Raw genomic sequence first — 15,972 nt, forward strand, 5'->3', positions numbered from 1 at the left:
CACTAACTCTCTCCTATGTCTCGCCCGTCTGGTGCGGCTTGTTCCTAGTTGAAGACGTTGTCAGAAAGATCTTAATCAGCAAGTGCAAAAGAAGGGCCACATTTCAGATGCATCAAAAATGTCTTGATTTATGAATATGTTCTAGTATTTCGATTTGTTGCGTTTTCGACAAATAATAAGATGTAGGCGAACGAAACGGATGATATACACTGTGTATACAAAACATTAAGAACACCTGCTCTTTCCATGACATAGACTGACCAGGTGAATCCAGGTGAAAGCTTTGATTCCTTATTGATGTCACTTGCTAAATCCATTTCAACCCGTGTAGATGAAGGGGAGGAGAGACAGGTTAAAGAATGACTTTTAAGCCTTTTAGAGAATTGAGACGTGGATTGCTGTGTGTGTGCCATTCAGAGGGTGAATGGGCAAGACAACTTATTTAAGTGCCTTTTGAACAGGGTATGTTAGTAGGTGCCATGCACCTTTGTCCAGAATTGCAACACTGCTGGGTTTCTCACGCTCAACAGTTTATCTTGTGTATCAAGAATGGCCCACCACCCAAAGGACATCCAGCCAACTTGACACAACTATGGGAAGCATTGAAGTCAATATGGGCCAGCATCCTTGTGGAACACTTTCGACACCTTGTAGAGTCCATGCCCCGACGAATTGAGGCTCTTCTGAGGGCAAAATCAGGTGTTCCTAATGTTTGGTGTATGAATATATTTTTAGAAAATATAGTGGATCATTTTGTTAGCACTTTATAATAACACCACGTAATAAAGCATTTATAATGGATTAGTTAAATAGTTTACTCATCATTTACCAATCATTACTCCATTCATACGATGTTTAATATGGGTCCTTTATAAACCATTTACTAATCATTAGTTAAGTATTTTTGCTTGGCCTCAAGTGTGGGCTATTTATGCTTTATAAATACTTTATAAGCTGATGCTCCTTAAATTCTCAAAATAGCCAAGCGCATAACCAATGGTTAAAGAATATGCATACAACACAGAATGTTAAAGGAAATATATCAACCATTTTATTCACAAACAGTGAAACTGTTGCAAGGACTTGAGGGAGAGTTGTAAATGTAACTGTTTTGCTAATGTCAACCTAGTGAGTGCTAATTAATCATAAAACGGGGAAATGTAGCTTACAACTAGTGGACTTTTTATTCTTTCACTACTATGTGATTGAGGTAGAAATGTTACATGTACAATGCATGACCAAAGGTATGTGGACACCTGCTTGTCGAACATCTCGTTCCAAAATCATGGGCATTAATATGAAGTTGGTCCCCCCTTTTGCTGCTATAGTATATTTGTTTACATCGCCAGCGAACAAGATGCTTGTTTTTTCCCTGTTTCTACCGATGCAATTCATTTGGAAACTGGCCCAGCTTCGTAACTAATCAAGTAACATTGTCAAACTCTGTAGTTAGTCTGTCAGGCAAGAAAGCAAGAGTTGATTGGAGGAGACTGAGTTTGTGTGTGTGGAATGGGATGGAACCCCTTATTAGGAAGAGAGTATGTGTATGGTTGAGGAAAAATAAAGAGCAGAAGGAAGAGGGAGATTATGTTCCTAACCACAATTGTATCCTATTTGTTGCTCCTCTCCCTCTGTTACTCTATTGTCAGCGTTAGCCCTGAATCTCCACATCACTTCCTTCTCTAAGCAGCCAAAGGCAGGGAGGAAGAGGAGTTAGAGATGATGGGAGGGATAGAGATGTGGAAGGAGGAGTGGAGGGAGAAAGGAAGAGGAGAGTGAAAAGGAGGGGAGGAGAGTGAAAAGGAGGGGGGGAGAGGAGGGCACACATGAGAGGGGAGCCTATGTTTACATGGAGTGTGTCTGACCCAGGTCCAACCATTCATCCTTGTACCACACAGCCTGGGCCTGAAGTGATAGTGGCAGGGGTTTTGGAGTGATCTTTAAGTGGTAGGAACTTATATCAGTCGCGTGGACCAGGTTGTAACTCTTTTGAAAGCAGGTGAAGTTTTAAGGGTGCAAGAGGGTCTGTGGTGTGCATCCTGAGTGGACATGGGGCATAAAGTGTGAGATGTGTAGAAACCTCTTTTAAGGTGTTCTGTGCCACTTTGCAGGATGGGGCCGTGCTTCCAGAAGTTCCGTGACATGTTGTAGACTAGATGGAAACACTAAAGTGACCGTGTGAAATATGAATTGTCCTACAAATCTTTAATATGGAGTTGGTCCCCCCTTTGCTCCAATAACAGCCTCCACTCTTCTGTTAAGGCTTTCCATTAGATGTTGGAACATTGCTGCGTGGACTTGCTTCCATTCAGCCACAAGCAATAGTGAAGTCGGACACTGATGTTGGGTGATTAGGCTTGTCTTGCAGTCACCGTTCCAGTTCATCTCAAAAGTGTTCGATGGGGTTGGTCAGGGCTCAAGTTCTTCCACACCAATCTCGACAAACCATATCTGTATGGACCTCGCTTTGTGCACGGGGGCATTGTCATGCTGAAACAGGAAAGGGCCTTCCCCAATCTGTTGCCACAATGTTGGAAGCACAGAATCATCTAGAATGTAATTGTATGCTGTAGCATTAAGATTTCCCTTCACTGGAGGACCCTGAAAAACAGCCCCAGACCATTATTCATCCTCTACCTAACTTTACAGTTAAAATAAATAAATATGTATTTCACCTTTTATTTAACCAGGTAGGCCAGGTGAAAACAATTTATTTACAACTGCGACCTGGCCAAGATAAATCAAAGCAGTAGACAAAAACAACAGTTACACATGGGATAAACAAACGTACAGTCAATAACACAATTGAAAAATATATGTACAGTGTGTGCAAATGTAGTAAGGTTAGGGAGGTAAGGCAATAAATAGGCCATAGTGGTGAAATAATTACAATTTAGCATTAACACTGGAGTGATAGATGTGCAGATGATGATGCAAGTAGAGACACTGGGGAACAAAAGAGCAAAACAAATGAACAATATGGGGATGAGGTAGTTGGGTGTGCTGTTTACAGATGGGCTATGTACAGGTGCAGTGATCGGTAAGCTGCTCTGACAGCTGATGCTTAAAGTTAGAGAGGGAGATAAGTCTCCAGCTTCAGTGATTTTTGCAATTTGTTACAGTCATTGGCAGCAAAGAACTGGAAGGAAAGGCGGCCAAAGGAGGTGTTGGTTTTGGACATGACCAGTGAAATATACGACGAATATGTAGCGGGGGCCAGCCAACAAGAGAATACAGGTCGCAGTGGTGGGTAGTATATGGGGCTTTGGTGACAAAATGGATGGCACTGTGATAGACTACATCCAATTTGCTGAGTAGAGTGTTGTAGGCTATTTTGTCAGACGAACAGTTCTTGGGCTGACGTTTCTTCCCGGAGGCAGTTTGGAACTCGTTCTGTGAGCTTGTGTGGCCTACTACTTTGTGACTGAGCTGTTGTTGCTGCTAGATGTTTCCACTTCACATTAACCTGTCTAGGATGAGGGTGCCGCTAGCGGCACTCCCCCCCCACCCCCACTGAAAAACCAGTGCCGCGAAATTCAAAAAAAATATTTTTTTAAATATTTAACTTTCACACATTAAAGTCCAATACAGCTAATGAAAGACACAGATCTTGTGAATCCAGCCAACATGTCCGATTTTTAAAATGTTTTACAGGGAAGACACAATATGTAAAGATGTACATCTATTACCTAAAAACACATTAGCATAATCCACCATCTTTTATTTGTCCACCAACACCAGTAGCTATCACCAATTCGGCTAAACTAAGATATTTATAGCCCCTAACCAAGAAAAAAACTCATCAGATGACAGTCTGATAACATATTTATGGTATGGGATAGGTTTTGTTAGAAAAAAGTGCATATTTCAGGTAGATGGCATAGGTTACAATTGCACCCACCGTCACAAATGGACTAGAATAACTACATAGAGCAACGTGTTTACCTACTTACTAATCATCAAACATTTCGTAAAAATACACAGCATACACTAATCGAAAGACACAGATCCTGTGAATACAGACAATATTTCAGATTTTCTAAGTGTCTTACAGCGAAAACACAATAAATCGTTATATTAGCATAGCACATAGCAGCCCAGCATTGATTCTAGCCAAAGTGAGCGATAACGTCAACATCGCCAAAATATATTAATTTTTTCACTAACCTTCTCAGAATTCTTCAGATGACACTCCTGTAACATCATATTACACAATCCATATAGAGTTTGATCGAAAATGTTTATATTTAGCCACCAAAATCATGGTTAGACAATGAGAAATGTAGCCCAGCTGGTGAGAAAATGTCCGTGCGCCATATTAGACAGTGATCTACTCTTATACATAAATACTCATAAACGTGACTAAAAAATATAGGGTGGACAGGGATTGATAGACAATTTAATTCTTAATACAACTGCGGAATTACATTTTTTAATTTATCCTTACTTTTCAATACAGTTTGCGCCAAGCGAAGCTACGTCAAAAAACATGGCGTCCTAAGCCACTAACATTTTTCGACAGAAACACGATTTATCATAATAAAAATGTCCTACTTTGAGCTGTTCTTCCATCAGTATCTTGGGCAAAGGATCCTTTCTTGGGTCTAATCGTCTTTTGGTGGAAAGCTGTCCTCTTGCCATGTGGAAATGCCAACTGCGTTCGGGATGAACTGGAAGCGTGCCCAGCAATTCACAGCGTTTCAGAAATAAATGTCCCAAAATCGCACTAAACGCATATAAATTGCTATAAAACGCTTTAAATTAACTACCTTATGATGTTTTTAACTCCCATAACGAGTAGAAACATGACCCGAGTAATATTACTCCCTCCACTAATGCTTGGAACAAGTGCTGGTCGATGTCCTCCAGGCGCATTACGCAGCAAGAAAAGAGTTCCTAGCTACAGGGTTTTTTCATTTGTAGTGCCTGTGAACGCGCAATCGACCCCATTCAAATCGTCATCACGTAAAGGCATCCAGGGGAAGACGTAAGCAGTGTCCGTATACTCATAGCAATAACTGTGACCTTTTAACTGACTCCAGATCAGGGGCCAACATTTCTGAAATCTGACTCCATGTCAGGGAAATTGCTGTAGAATGGGTTCTGTTCCACTTAGAGACAAAATTTCAACTCCTATAGAAACTATAGACTGTTTTCTATCTAATAATAATAATAATATGCATATTGTACGATCAAGAATTTTGTGGGAAGCCGTTTCAAAAATTACACGATTAGCATAAATAGTGACAACAGCGCCCCCATCCTCAACAGGTTAACAGCACTTACAGTTGACCAGGGCAGACATTTTACGAACTGACTTGTTGGAGATGTGCCATCCTATGACGGTGGCATGTTGAATGTCACTGAACTCTTCAATAAGGCCATTCTACTGCCAATGTTTGTCTATGAAGATGGCATGGCTGTGTGCTCGATTTTATTCACCTGTCAGAAACGGGTGTGGCTGAAATAGCAGAATCTCTTAATTTGAAGGCGTGTCCGTATACAGTTGAAGTCGGAAGTTTACATACACTTAGGTTGGAGTCATTAAATCTATTTTTTCAACAACTCCACAAATTTCTTGTTAACAAACTATAGTTTTGGCAAGTCGGTTAGGACATCTACTTTGTGCATGACAAGTCATTTTTCCAACAATTGTTTACAGACAAGATTATTTCACTTATAATTCACTGTATCACAATTCCAGTGGGTCAGAAGTTTATATACACAAAGTTGACTGTGCCTTTTTAAACAGCTTGGAAAATTCCAGAAAATGACGTCATGGCTTTAGAAGCTTCTGATAGGCTAATTGATATAATTTGAGTCAATTGGAGGTGTACCTGTGGATGTATTTCAAGGCCTACCTTCAAACTCAGTGCCTCTTTGCTTGACATCATGGGAAAATCAAAGGAAATCAGCCAAGACCTCAGAAAAAGAATTGTAGACCTCCACAGGTTTGGTTCATCCTTGGGAGCAATTTGCGAACGCCTGAAGTTACCATGTTCATCTGTACAAATAATAGTACAGAAGTAAAAACACCATGTGACCACGCAGCCACCACGCAGCCGTCATACCTCTCAGGAAGGAGACGTGTTCTGTCTCCTAGAGATGAACGTACTTTGGTGCAAAAAGTGCAAATCAATCCCAGAACAACAGCAAAGGACCTTGTGAAGATGCTGGAGGAAACGGGTACAAAAGTGTCTATATCAACAGTAAAACGAGTCCTATATCGACATAACCTGAAAGGCCGCTCAGCAAGGAAGAAGCCACTGCTCCAAAACCGCCATAAAAAAGCCTGACTACGGTTTGCAACTGCACATGGGGACAAAGATCGTACTTTTTGGAGAAATGTCCTCTGGTCTGATGAAGCAAAAATAGAACTGTTTGGCCATAATGACCATCGTTATGTTTGGAGGAAAAAGGGGGAGGCTTGCAAGCCGAAGAACACCATCCCAACCGTGAAGCACGGGGGTGGCAGCATCATGTTGTGGGGGTGCTTTGCTGCAGGAGGGGCTGGTGCACTTCACAAAGTAGATTGCATCATGAGGCAGGAAAATTATGTGGATATATTGAAGCAACATCTCAAGACATCGGTCAGGAAGTTAAAGCTTGGTCGCAAATGGGTCATCCAGATGGACAATGACCCCAAGCATACTTCCAAAGTTGTGGCAAAATGGCTTAAGGACAACAAAGTCAAGGTATTGGAGTGGCCGTCACAAAGCCCTGACCTCAATCCAATAGAACATTTGTGGGCAGAGCTGAAAAAGCATGTGCGAGCAAGGAGGCCTACAAACCTGACTCAGTTACACCAGCTCTGTCAGGAGGAATGAGCCAAAAATCACCCAACCTATTGCGGGAAGCTTGTGGAAGAATACCTGAAATGTTTGACCCAAGTTCAACAATTTAAAGGCAATGCTACCAAATACTAATTGAGTGTATGTAAACTTCTGACCCACTGGGAATGTGATGAAAGAAATAAAAGCTGGAATAAACCATTCTCTCTATTATTCTGACATTTCACATTCTTAAAATTAAGTGGTGATCCTAACTGACCGAAGAGAGGGAATTTGTACTTTAATTAAATGTCAGGAATTGTGAAAAACTGAGTTTGAATGTATTTGGTTAAAGTGTATGTAAACTTCCGACATCAACTGTATATGTGTGTGTGATTTGCGGGTAGAGATGTTCACATGTTTAACCTTTTTATTGTCTCCATTGCTTCAGTCTTTTAATTGCGGACTTTGGCTAAGAGTTTCCTTTTGCGAGGGCAAACCGAAACTCCCAATTTCTAACACTTATGGACCCAGAACTTAATCGCACACCTGACCAAATTATGTGAGATTCTAGTTCTTGGTTGATTGCAATCCACACTTTTAGTTTTTGTAGAAAAGCCACTTCCAAGAAACACTTGTGTCAGTATTTATAAAGTATAAATAGCCCACACTTTAGTTGAGACCACACAAAAATAATGATTAGTAAATGTTTTATAAGGAACAATATTAAACATCTTATTAAATACTTTAAAAGTTGTTTATAAACGTGGGAATAACTAGGTTACTAACATTTACAAATGAGTAATGATTAATCATTTGTGAATAAATTATTTACTAATTATAAATATTTTATTATGTGGAGTTATTATAAAGTGCTACCAATATTTTGAACATTTTGCAACTTTGGGGAATTACACATTGCATATCTTACATTTTGTGTCCTTTGTTTAATTGCCTTTCCACAACTGAGAGGATATGATTTTTCAGCAGTATCTATACCACAGCACACTATAATAGGGTCTGCTTGACTCATGATTCAGCACAAGGCAACTCACCTTTGTGCTTTCCTAACAGTGTAGATTTATTTTAATCGGACGGATCAAAGATGGGCAATACATGTCGTACTACCATTCTCTGGACTTCTAACAACATCCAGAAATGCTTTCACAGGCCAGTAAAACCAATCATAAACGGCATTGTCTTCTGATCTCAATCCACCGAGACCGAACAACATGGAATAACATCATTACCCTCTACTGAATTTATCCTAGATTACTGCATACCAATTGAAAGGACGGAAAATGTGTATCAGCATTAGCCTACGTGTGGAACCTATGTACGGTATGGACGAGTGTATGGAAAAAGACATCTGTTTAGAATCCCGCCTTGTGTTAGTGCTGTCTTATACATGAAATAAGAGGAGGCAAATATTTGGCTCCTTTCGCCGCTGCTGTTAAGTGGCACACCACTTCTAGGAATCGTTATCGCTCTCACATGAACTTTAGTAACACAGGTCAGTTGCATGTGTGGATGCAGTGCCATAAACCCATAGGATTATTTATATGGAAGCGTGTAGAAGTTAGCAGACCCCCCCCCCCCCCACGCTTGATGTAGCTCTTGCAATGTTTTATTTGTTGTGATTATATGAAGCAATAGACTGAGGAAAGATAACAAAAACCCTGGCTGTCTTCCAGCTAAATGTATAGACCTGATCCTCCTCCAGAATCCCTGTGCTAGAGAAGCACTGACTTCTTATTGCACGCAGAATATACTTTTGATCCTCTTATGAAAGCCAGGCTCTAAATGCAAACATTGTGTTACCTAATAATGCAGTAGCTTGAAACATTGAGTATAACACGGTCCACTGTAGTCGGACTTAGTGGACACTGCAGCTGCTGGGAGGATTTTTGAAGATCTCTCCCTTATTTCCCATCTGTGCACTGCACAACCAACACCTGGCTGGAATCTGAAAACACACACTTTATCCAGAGAGACTTAAATTGCCTTACTGCTTTACACAGGCTTTGCATTGCTGTTGTGTAGGTGGACCTTTGTCTTAAGGCTGTACTGTTTGGACTTCCAGAAGGTTCGGCGTTGGTAGAAGGCGATTTACAGTATAGATGGACACTTTTTTATATAGCAACGCTAGCAATATTACTCCAGAATTTTGGGAGCACCCCAAAAATTTCTCTGTCCCTTGAGCTCCCCACAAATGCTCCTTTCCCTTTCACATCAGAATACTGGCATCGCTTCTGCACTTCACAAAAGTTTACAAACTTTGAAAGGATAGTTAACTTTTTCTGACCGTTTTTAGCTTATTTTTAATATACTTTCCCAGAAACGGAGACGTGTCCCTCTGACAACAATGATTTGTGCATTCTGAATTGGGTTCAATTACTTTTTTATTCTGTCACCCTGGACTGCTGTTTCCTGTTTCACTTGCGACTGTTTCCTTAAATTTAAACGTGGCGTTTCAGGGCATAAACGACTCAGATTGACAGTAAAACGGGATGGGTTTCTTTTATTTGCCGAATCAATACATGAACACAAAACTTGTGAAAGGAAGTGCCATACATAATGCGGAGAAAGATGTGTGTTTTTGTGAATGAATGGGGTTTGTGGAGCTAAACTCTTATTTTAGTGTATTGAACCAATGTCTGATCATACTTGGATACAAGCAGTAGTTATTGCTTTCAAGCATGTTATAGCTACTTTAGCCCTAACCCCTAGCCTTGAGGTGACTCAAAAAGCTTCTGTATTTACAGCAGCTAGCAAACCTCAACACACTGCCGCTGATGTTAATTGGCAGGAATGTGGAACAATTCCAAGTGGAAGGTCAAGACTGGATATTTTAACAGTCCCCCACTTCCATTTTGAGTGATTCACCTCCCACCCCCATCTGGCTACTAGTAGCAGATGTTTTTTTATCTTGACGTTTTCTGCACATTTTCTAAGCTATGATTTACTGCATGTCACTGGGACCCACTTAGATTCACTAGAGTAAATTGAATCAAGATTCCATATGTGAATTTAGAATATTTAAGTGGTCACAACTTGTGACACCTTCAATAAACCTGCACTACCGGTCAAAGTTTTAGAACACCTACTCATTTGAGGGTTTTTCTTTATTTTTACTATTTTCTACATTGTAGAATAATAGTGAAGACATCAACATTATTATATAACACATATGAAATCATGTGGTAACCAAATGTGTTATAAAATATATTTAGATTTGTTTATTTCAGATTCATCAAATAACCACCTTTGCCTTGATGACAGCTTTGCACACTCTTGGCATTCTCTCAACCAGCTTCACGAGGAATGCTTTTCCAACCGTCTTGAAGGAGTTGCTGAGCACTTGTTGGCTACTTTTCCTTCACTCTGCAGTCTGACTCATCACAAACCATTTCAATTTAGTTGAGGGATTGTGGAGGCCAGGTCATCTGATGCAGCACTCCATCACTGTCCTCCTTGGTCAAATAGTTCTTACACAGCCTGGATGTGTGTTGAGTCATTGTCCTGTTGAAAACAAATGATAGTCCCACTAAGCGCAAACCAGATGGGATGGCGTATCGCTGCAGAATGCTATGGTAGCCATGCTGGTTAACTGTGCCTTGAATTCTAAATAAATCTGACAGTGTCACCAGCAAAGCACCTCCACACCTCCCCACCACCACCTCCATGCTTCATGGTGGGAAATCGACATGCAGAGATCATCCGTTCACCCACACCGCGTCTCACAAAGACACGGCGGTTGGAACCAAAAATCTCAAATTTGGACTCCAGACCAAAGGACAGATTTCCACCGGTCCATTGCTCGTGTTTCTTGGCCCAAGCAAGTCTTCTTATTGGTGTCCTTTAGTAGTGTTTTCTTTGCAGCAATTCGACCATGAAGGCCTGATTCACGCAGTCTCCTTTGAACAGTTGATGTGTCTGTTACTTGAACTCTGAAGCATTTATTTGGGCTGCAATTTCTGAGGCTGGTAACTCTAATGAAATTATCCTCTGCAGCAAAGGTAACTCTGGGTCTTCCATTCCTGAGGCGTTGCTCAAGAGATCCAGTTTCATCATCACGCTTGATGGTTTTTGCGACTGCACTTGAAGAAACTTTCAAAGTTCTTGACATGTTCTGCATTGACTGACCTTCATGTCTTAAAGTAATGATGGACTGTCGTTTCTCTTTGCTTATTTGAGCTGTTCTTGACATAATATGAACATGTTTTTTTACCAAATAGGGCTGTCTTCTCTATACCCCCCTACCTTGTGACAGCACAACTGATTGGCTCAAACGCATTGAGGAAAGAAATTCCACAAATTAACTTTTTAAGAAGGCACGCCTGTTAATTTAAATGTATTCCAGGTGACTACCTCATGAAGCTGGTTGAGAGAATGCCAAGAGTGTGCAAAGCTGTCATCAAGGCAAAGTGGCTATTTGAAGAATCTCAAATATATTTTGATTTGTTTGACACTTTTTTTTTGTTGGTTACTACATGATTCCATATGTGTTATTTCATAGGTTTGATCACTTCACTATTATTCTACAATGTCGAAAGTAGTAAAAATAAAGAGAAACCCTTGAATGAGTAGGTGTTTTTTTGCCAACATTTACTGACAGTGGCCATATTCAACGGGTGCTGAGCATTCAAAAATGTGTCAGTTATTCTGCTCTCTGGCGCTCTCAGATGAGTGCTCTGAATTCGGGGTAGATAGCCAGTTGTCGCAGTGACATCATGAACATTCTATTGAAATGGTTACTTGCATAGTGGAGTCTTTTTGTTTAGACATGTAACTAGCTAAACAATGAACCATAATCCGAATTGTCAGGACGCTGTTGTTCAGAGGGTTACAACACAGCTAACGCAATCACTTCAAACTGAAGCTGGAAAGACTGCAAACTAGCTGCTCTTCGTTTGATCTTTTTTTTAATTGACATTTCTTTGTATTGTTAGGGTTGCGTCAATTCAATCCGGTATAAGGATAAGTATGACAATGAGTCACCAATTGTATGCTATGTATTTTTGATTAACTAAGTAATAAATTGCAAATGCAATTTTCGTATATACGGGTTCAATGTATCATCACGCAGGATAAGATAGAGAACTGACTTGTTCCTGACAAAGGCATTATAATATACTCTGACAGAGTTAGTTCCTGCTTCCGAGCCGGCCTGTCACAGAGTAGAGACTGGACGTGGTTTAGACTCACCCAGCCTATCGCCGGCGCTCAGGCTAGTCCTAGCCTCTTTGCGCTCTTTGGTGTCCCGGCGCTGTTGCTGTGTAGATTACGCTCCCTCACCCCAGAGACTGAGGTCAGACAGCTCGGCAACATTGTCTGCGCTATTTGCACCTGTATACAAAGCCCACTGTTCTCGCTCAAGGCTAACCACAGCTTCCCAGCACACTTATCTGGGGCTAACTGTTACTTCCAGCACACACATACAGACGCCCAGGCCAACAGTTGCTAATATTCAATCACGTGATATAGTAAGGGCTATAGTGTATAACTCAGAACCTCACAGTATATATCCATATAAATGATGCCAGCTGATTCATGATTTCAACTGGCTGAGAAACGCTGCCTGCCTGTCAATAATGTATTGTCCCGACTCCCGACACGTTCATTACTATGGGACAGCTGGAGATCGAATTTGAATATTGAAACAATGTTGCAAATGTTGGCGAGACAAACCGCAAGGTTTATACAAATCTCTGCTGTTAGTCTAAAAGAAATGTGAGATATCTAGATGCTTTTTATAGTGGAGATCAAGTTTATAAATTGTCTGGCTGGGCTGATGAGACAGTGGATTGTGCAGTGAGATGGAACAAAGTAAATTGAAATTTTAATGTCAAAGATTTAGACGGTGGTAACTTGTGGAATAGACAATGGCTGGAATGCGTTTTTTAACCAATCAGCATTAAGGATTAGACCCACCCGTTGTATAATGCACAGTAGCTTACAATAACTACCTTTCTGAGCTCGCTCAAATTTGTAGATAGTTCTGAATTCTAAGATTGACAATTTAAAGGGTATATTAGTGTTTAAAAAGCACTTTCTCATTGATTTGAACAACTAAAAAAAATCCTAGGAATAAGCATTTTTGAGTGCAGTACTCCTTTTAACATCTTAAAGATGGTTTATAACCCAGTGCAACTTTGTGCTGCGTCTAGTGAGGTGAAGTAGGAGGAATCCTGAATGTGATTGCTGACCAGATCTGGGATAACTATAGTTTTAACTCTGCTTTGTGGAAAGTAACTATTTTTTCAGGGGCGACCAAATGGTTACTTTGGAGGTGACTACAACTATTTGAATACAGATCCCCAAAAATTACTTGAATACAGAGCTGAGAAAGCAACTAGTTTTCTAAAACTATTAAATCGAATGCTACCGTCAACTAAAGGCAGGACTATCTTTATCAGGACTCCCGAGTGGCGCAACGGTCTAAGGCGCTGCATCTCAGTGCAAAAGGCGTCACTAGTCCCTGTGTAGAATCCAGGCTGTATCATATTCGGCCGGGATTCCAGGTTTGCCCGGGGTAGGCCGTCATTGTAAATAAGAATTTGTTCTTAACCGACTTGCCTAGTTAAATAAAAATGTATACAAATCTGGAACTGCATGTTGAAGATCGAATGAATAGAGCACACACAATCTCCTGACAGTCATATTTGATGAACACAATACATTTCTATCTGAACATTTTGTAAATGTCCATTCTCCTGACTGTCTATAGCCCCAGGTGTACATAATCAATTCAAACCAATTATATTTTGTAAGGACAAGTATAAATAAGATGTTATGCTCAGCTACTGTATGACTCTTTCAACATGCCGCAAACAATTTTTTTGATACCTAAAAATGCTGCAGAGTAATTCAAATCCATTTGCAAACAGCACATTGGATGCTTAGCGAAAACAACTTTGATCCTCTGTCCTTCTGAGGGTAAGTGTTCTTGTCGTCTTTCTTGTCATCTGTCGTCTTTTTTAAAGGGATAGTTTCCTCAGAATACAAACTAACAATTGTCCACATACCTTGGATGTAGTTTATTCAAGAAGGAAGTTTTGAGTGTTTCCTTTTAACACTTAATAGCCATATTTTGTTACTGTTAGCATTCTCAGTAACACTTAACATTAAAGAGTTATTATAATAAAATGACTTCTGGAGCAATATTTTATATTAGCAAGTTGTTACATAATACTTTCATAATTGCATAGCAATGAGCTGAGAGTTAACTAATGTACACGAGGAATAGGTTCTGTTCCTTGTTCCGCTTATATTATGCATTATAAATCAATTTCCAAAGTACTATGTAAGGAAAATGTTGCTATAGAAATAATCAGTTACTACACATGCATAAGAACTTGATGCCAAGTGTTAGTTTATTACCTTATGTCTCATTCATTATGAAAATGTATTCCATGTCCCTTATGTATTTAAGTCTAGGCTATAGACAGTTGATTGTTTAGCAACAAAACTGACACGTGTGCAAATGTGGGCCAAAACAGACTGGGTTGGCAAAGACTGTTGATAACATGTAAACTATATTTTATCTCCAAATGTTTATTGAAAGCATAAATACATTTGCACAATGAGCATCCTTTTTCTCTCAAATACATGGTTACCCTTACAACAAAAATGTTTTGAAACTGCAGTTGACTGGTATTTTAGGTGTAGTAATTGCAGAATAACTGCAGTGTAAAAAATATTGTTATTTTGGATAACTGCAATCTTTTTTAGTAAGGGTAGAGTTGTTGCTTAAATAGCTAGCTAATTTTAGCCATATTAGCATAGACATGACATCAATCAAAAGACCTCAAAACAAGACAGTATCAATGGCAGCTTCTTGTCATTGTTGCGAGCCATCTGTCAGTTAAGAATCATAACCCACGCCTTCCGGCCTCATCGATGCGCTTGAGTCATTTTCGTGACTGTCTGCCAACCCGTCGATATGGGTATACTAAGATTAATCTCTAAGAGCCCTCCAAACCATGTGTTTATGATAATATGCAGTATTTAGACTAATTCAACTAACTGTTGTAGTTTTTGGTTAATCAAATATTTGGCAGCCATAAAATATATATTTTTTGTTTTCAAATAACTTGCATATATTCAAATACCTTCAAATATTATTTGGTTTCCTGAGAGTTATTCAAAATACTTTATAAATAGTTTTTCTTAGATCTGTATTTGAATGTCAAAGAAAATAGTTTTTGTTGAAACTCTATATAAACTATATTCGACTACCTCGAGTATTTGAAAAGTTGGCATTTTCAAATAAACTACTAAATGCATTTATGTCCTGTCCAGGTCTGTTGCTACATTTTTACAGAGACCTTGAGTGAGATACCTTTGTGTTATGTTGTAGATGATAATATACCATTTCTTAATTGGTTTCTGGTCCTTGCAGGTATGAGGATAAGGCAAAGAAACACCTGGAACGCTACGACCTCCAGACCAAGCTGGCCTCTGATCGAGATGTGAGAGAGCCCGAGAGGCGGCTCTGTCTGGCCTCCCCGCTGAGTCGGCCCCAGGGCCAGAAACGCAAGGTCCTGCCTTCTAACCAGCCGGTCCTAGACCAGCTCTTCTTTTCCCAGCCCCAGAAAAAGAGGAGCCCTGGGCCAAAGCCCTCACAACCCCTACCGTTCAGTGTGGTTACCCTCAGGCAGCGGCTTCATCGCCTCTCGTTCCAGAGCAGCCCAAGACCTCAGGGCCTCCGGCTTGTAAACCGCTTGGCCTCTCAAAGCGCCTGGGTCGTTTTATGTGGTAGAAAGCTCATGTTGTTAAATCCATTTCGGGTGGAGGAGGCCTTGCTGTTTAAGAGACTTCTGGAGAATAATATACTTCCAGCAGCGAGCCTGCAGAACCCTATACAGTTAACAGATAGGTGAGAAATCTGAGTGATACGTTACCCAACAGTGAAATGTGAACATTGACGCAATCTGGTTCTTAGCTCATAAGTTCAGAGTGATTTCATAATGCATTATATAATCTAGTCATTATGTAACACCATATGTTACACTTCATTTTACAGCTTTCTATTTATCTGTTACCTGCTATACAGTACTTATAAATTACTGAGTAGAATGGTAATTTTATAATTATGCTGTTTAATCAGCTTATCTTGGTAAAGGATAAATGCTCACTAACAGGGATGTAAACAAATTTGTGCACATAATTTGAGCGAAATAAGCATTCTGTGCGTATG

The 15,972-nt window shown here is 40.0% G+C and overlaps 1 protein-coding gene across 1 annotated transcript in view; it reads left to right on the forward strand.

Moving 5' to 3' along the window:
• Positions 1–15,972, forward strand: part of pms1 (PMS1 homolog 1, mismatch repair system component) — a 60,574-nt gene that overhangs the window by 20,748 nt on the left and 23,854 nt on the right. Inside the window, exon 10 of the mRNA XM_055870797.1 lies at positions 15,175–15,651. Within this exon, the coding sequence (XP_055726772.1) occupies positions 15,175–15,651 (477 nt within the window). The remainder of the gene's footprint in view (positions 1–15,174; positions 15,652–15,972) is intronic.

Source organism: Salvelinus fontinalis, chromosome 19, assembly GCF_029448725.1.
Source record: "Salvelinus fontinalis isolate EN_2023a chromosome 19, ASM2944872v1, whole genome shotgun sequence".
Classification (NCBI taxonomy): Eukaryota; Metazoa; Chordata; class Actinopteri; order Salmoniformes; family Salmonidae; genus Salvelinus; species Salvelinus fontinalis.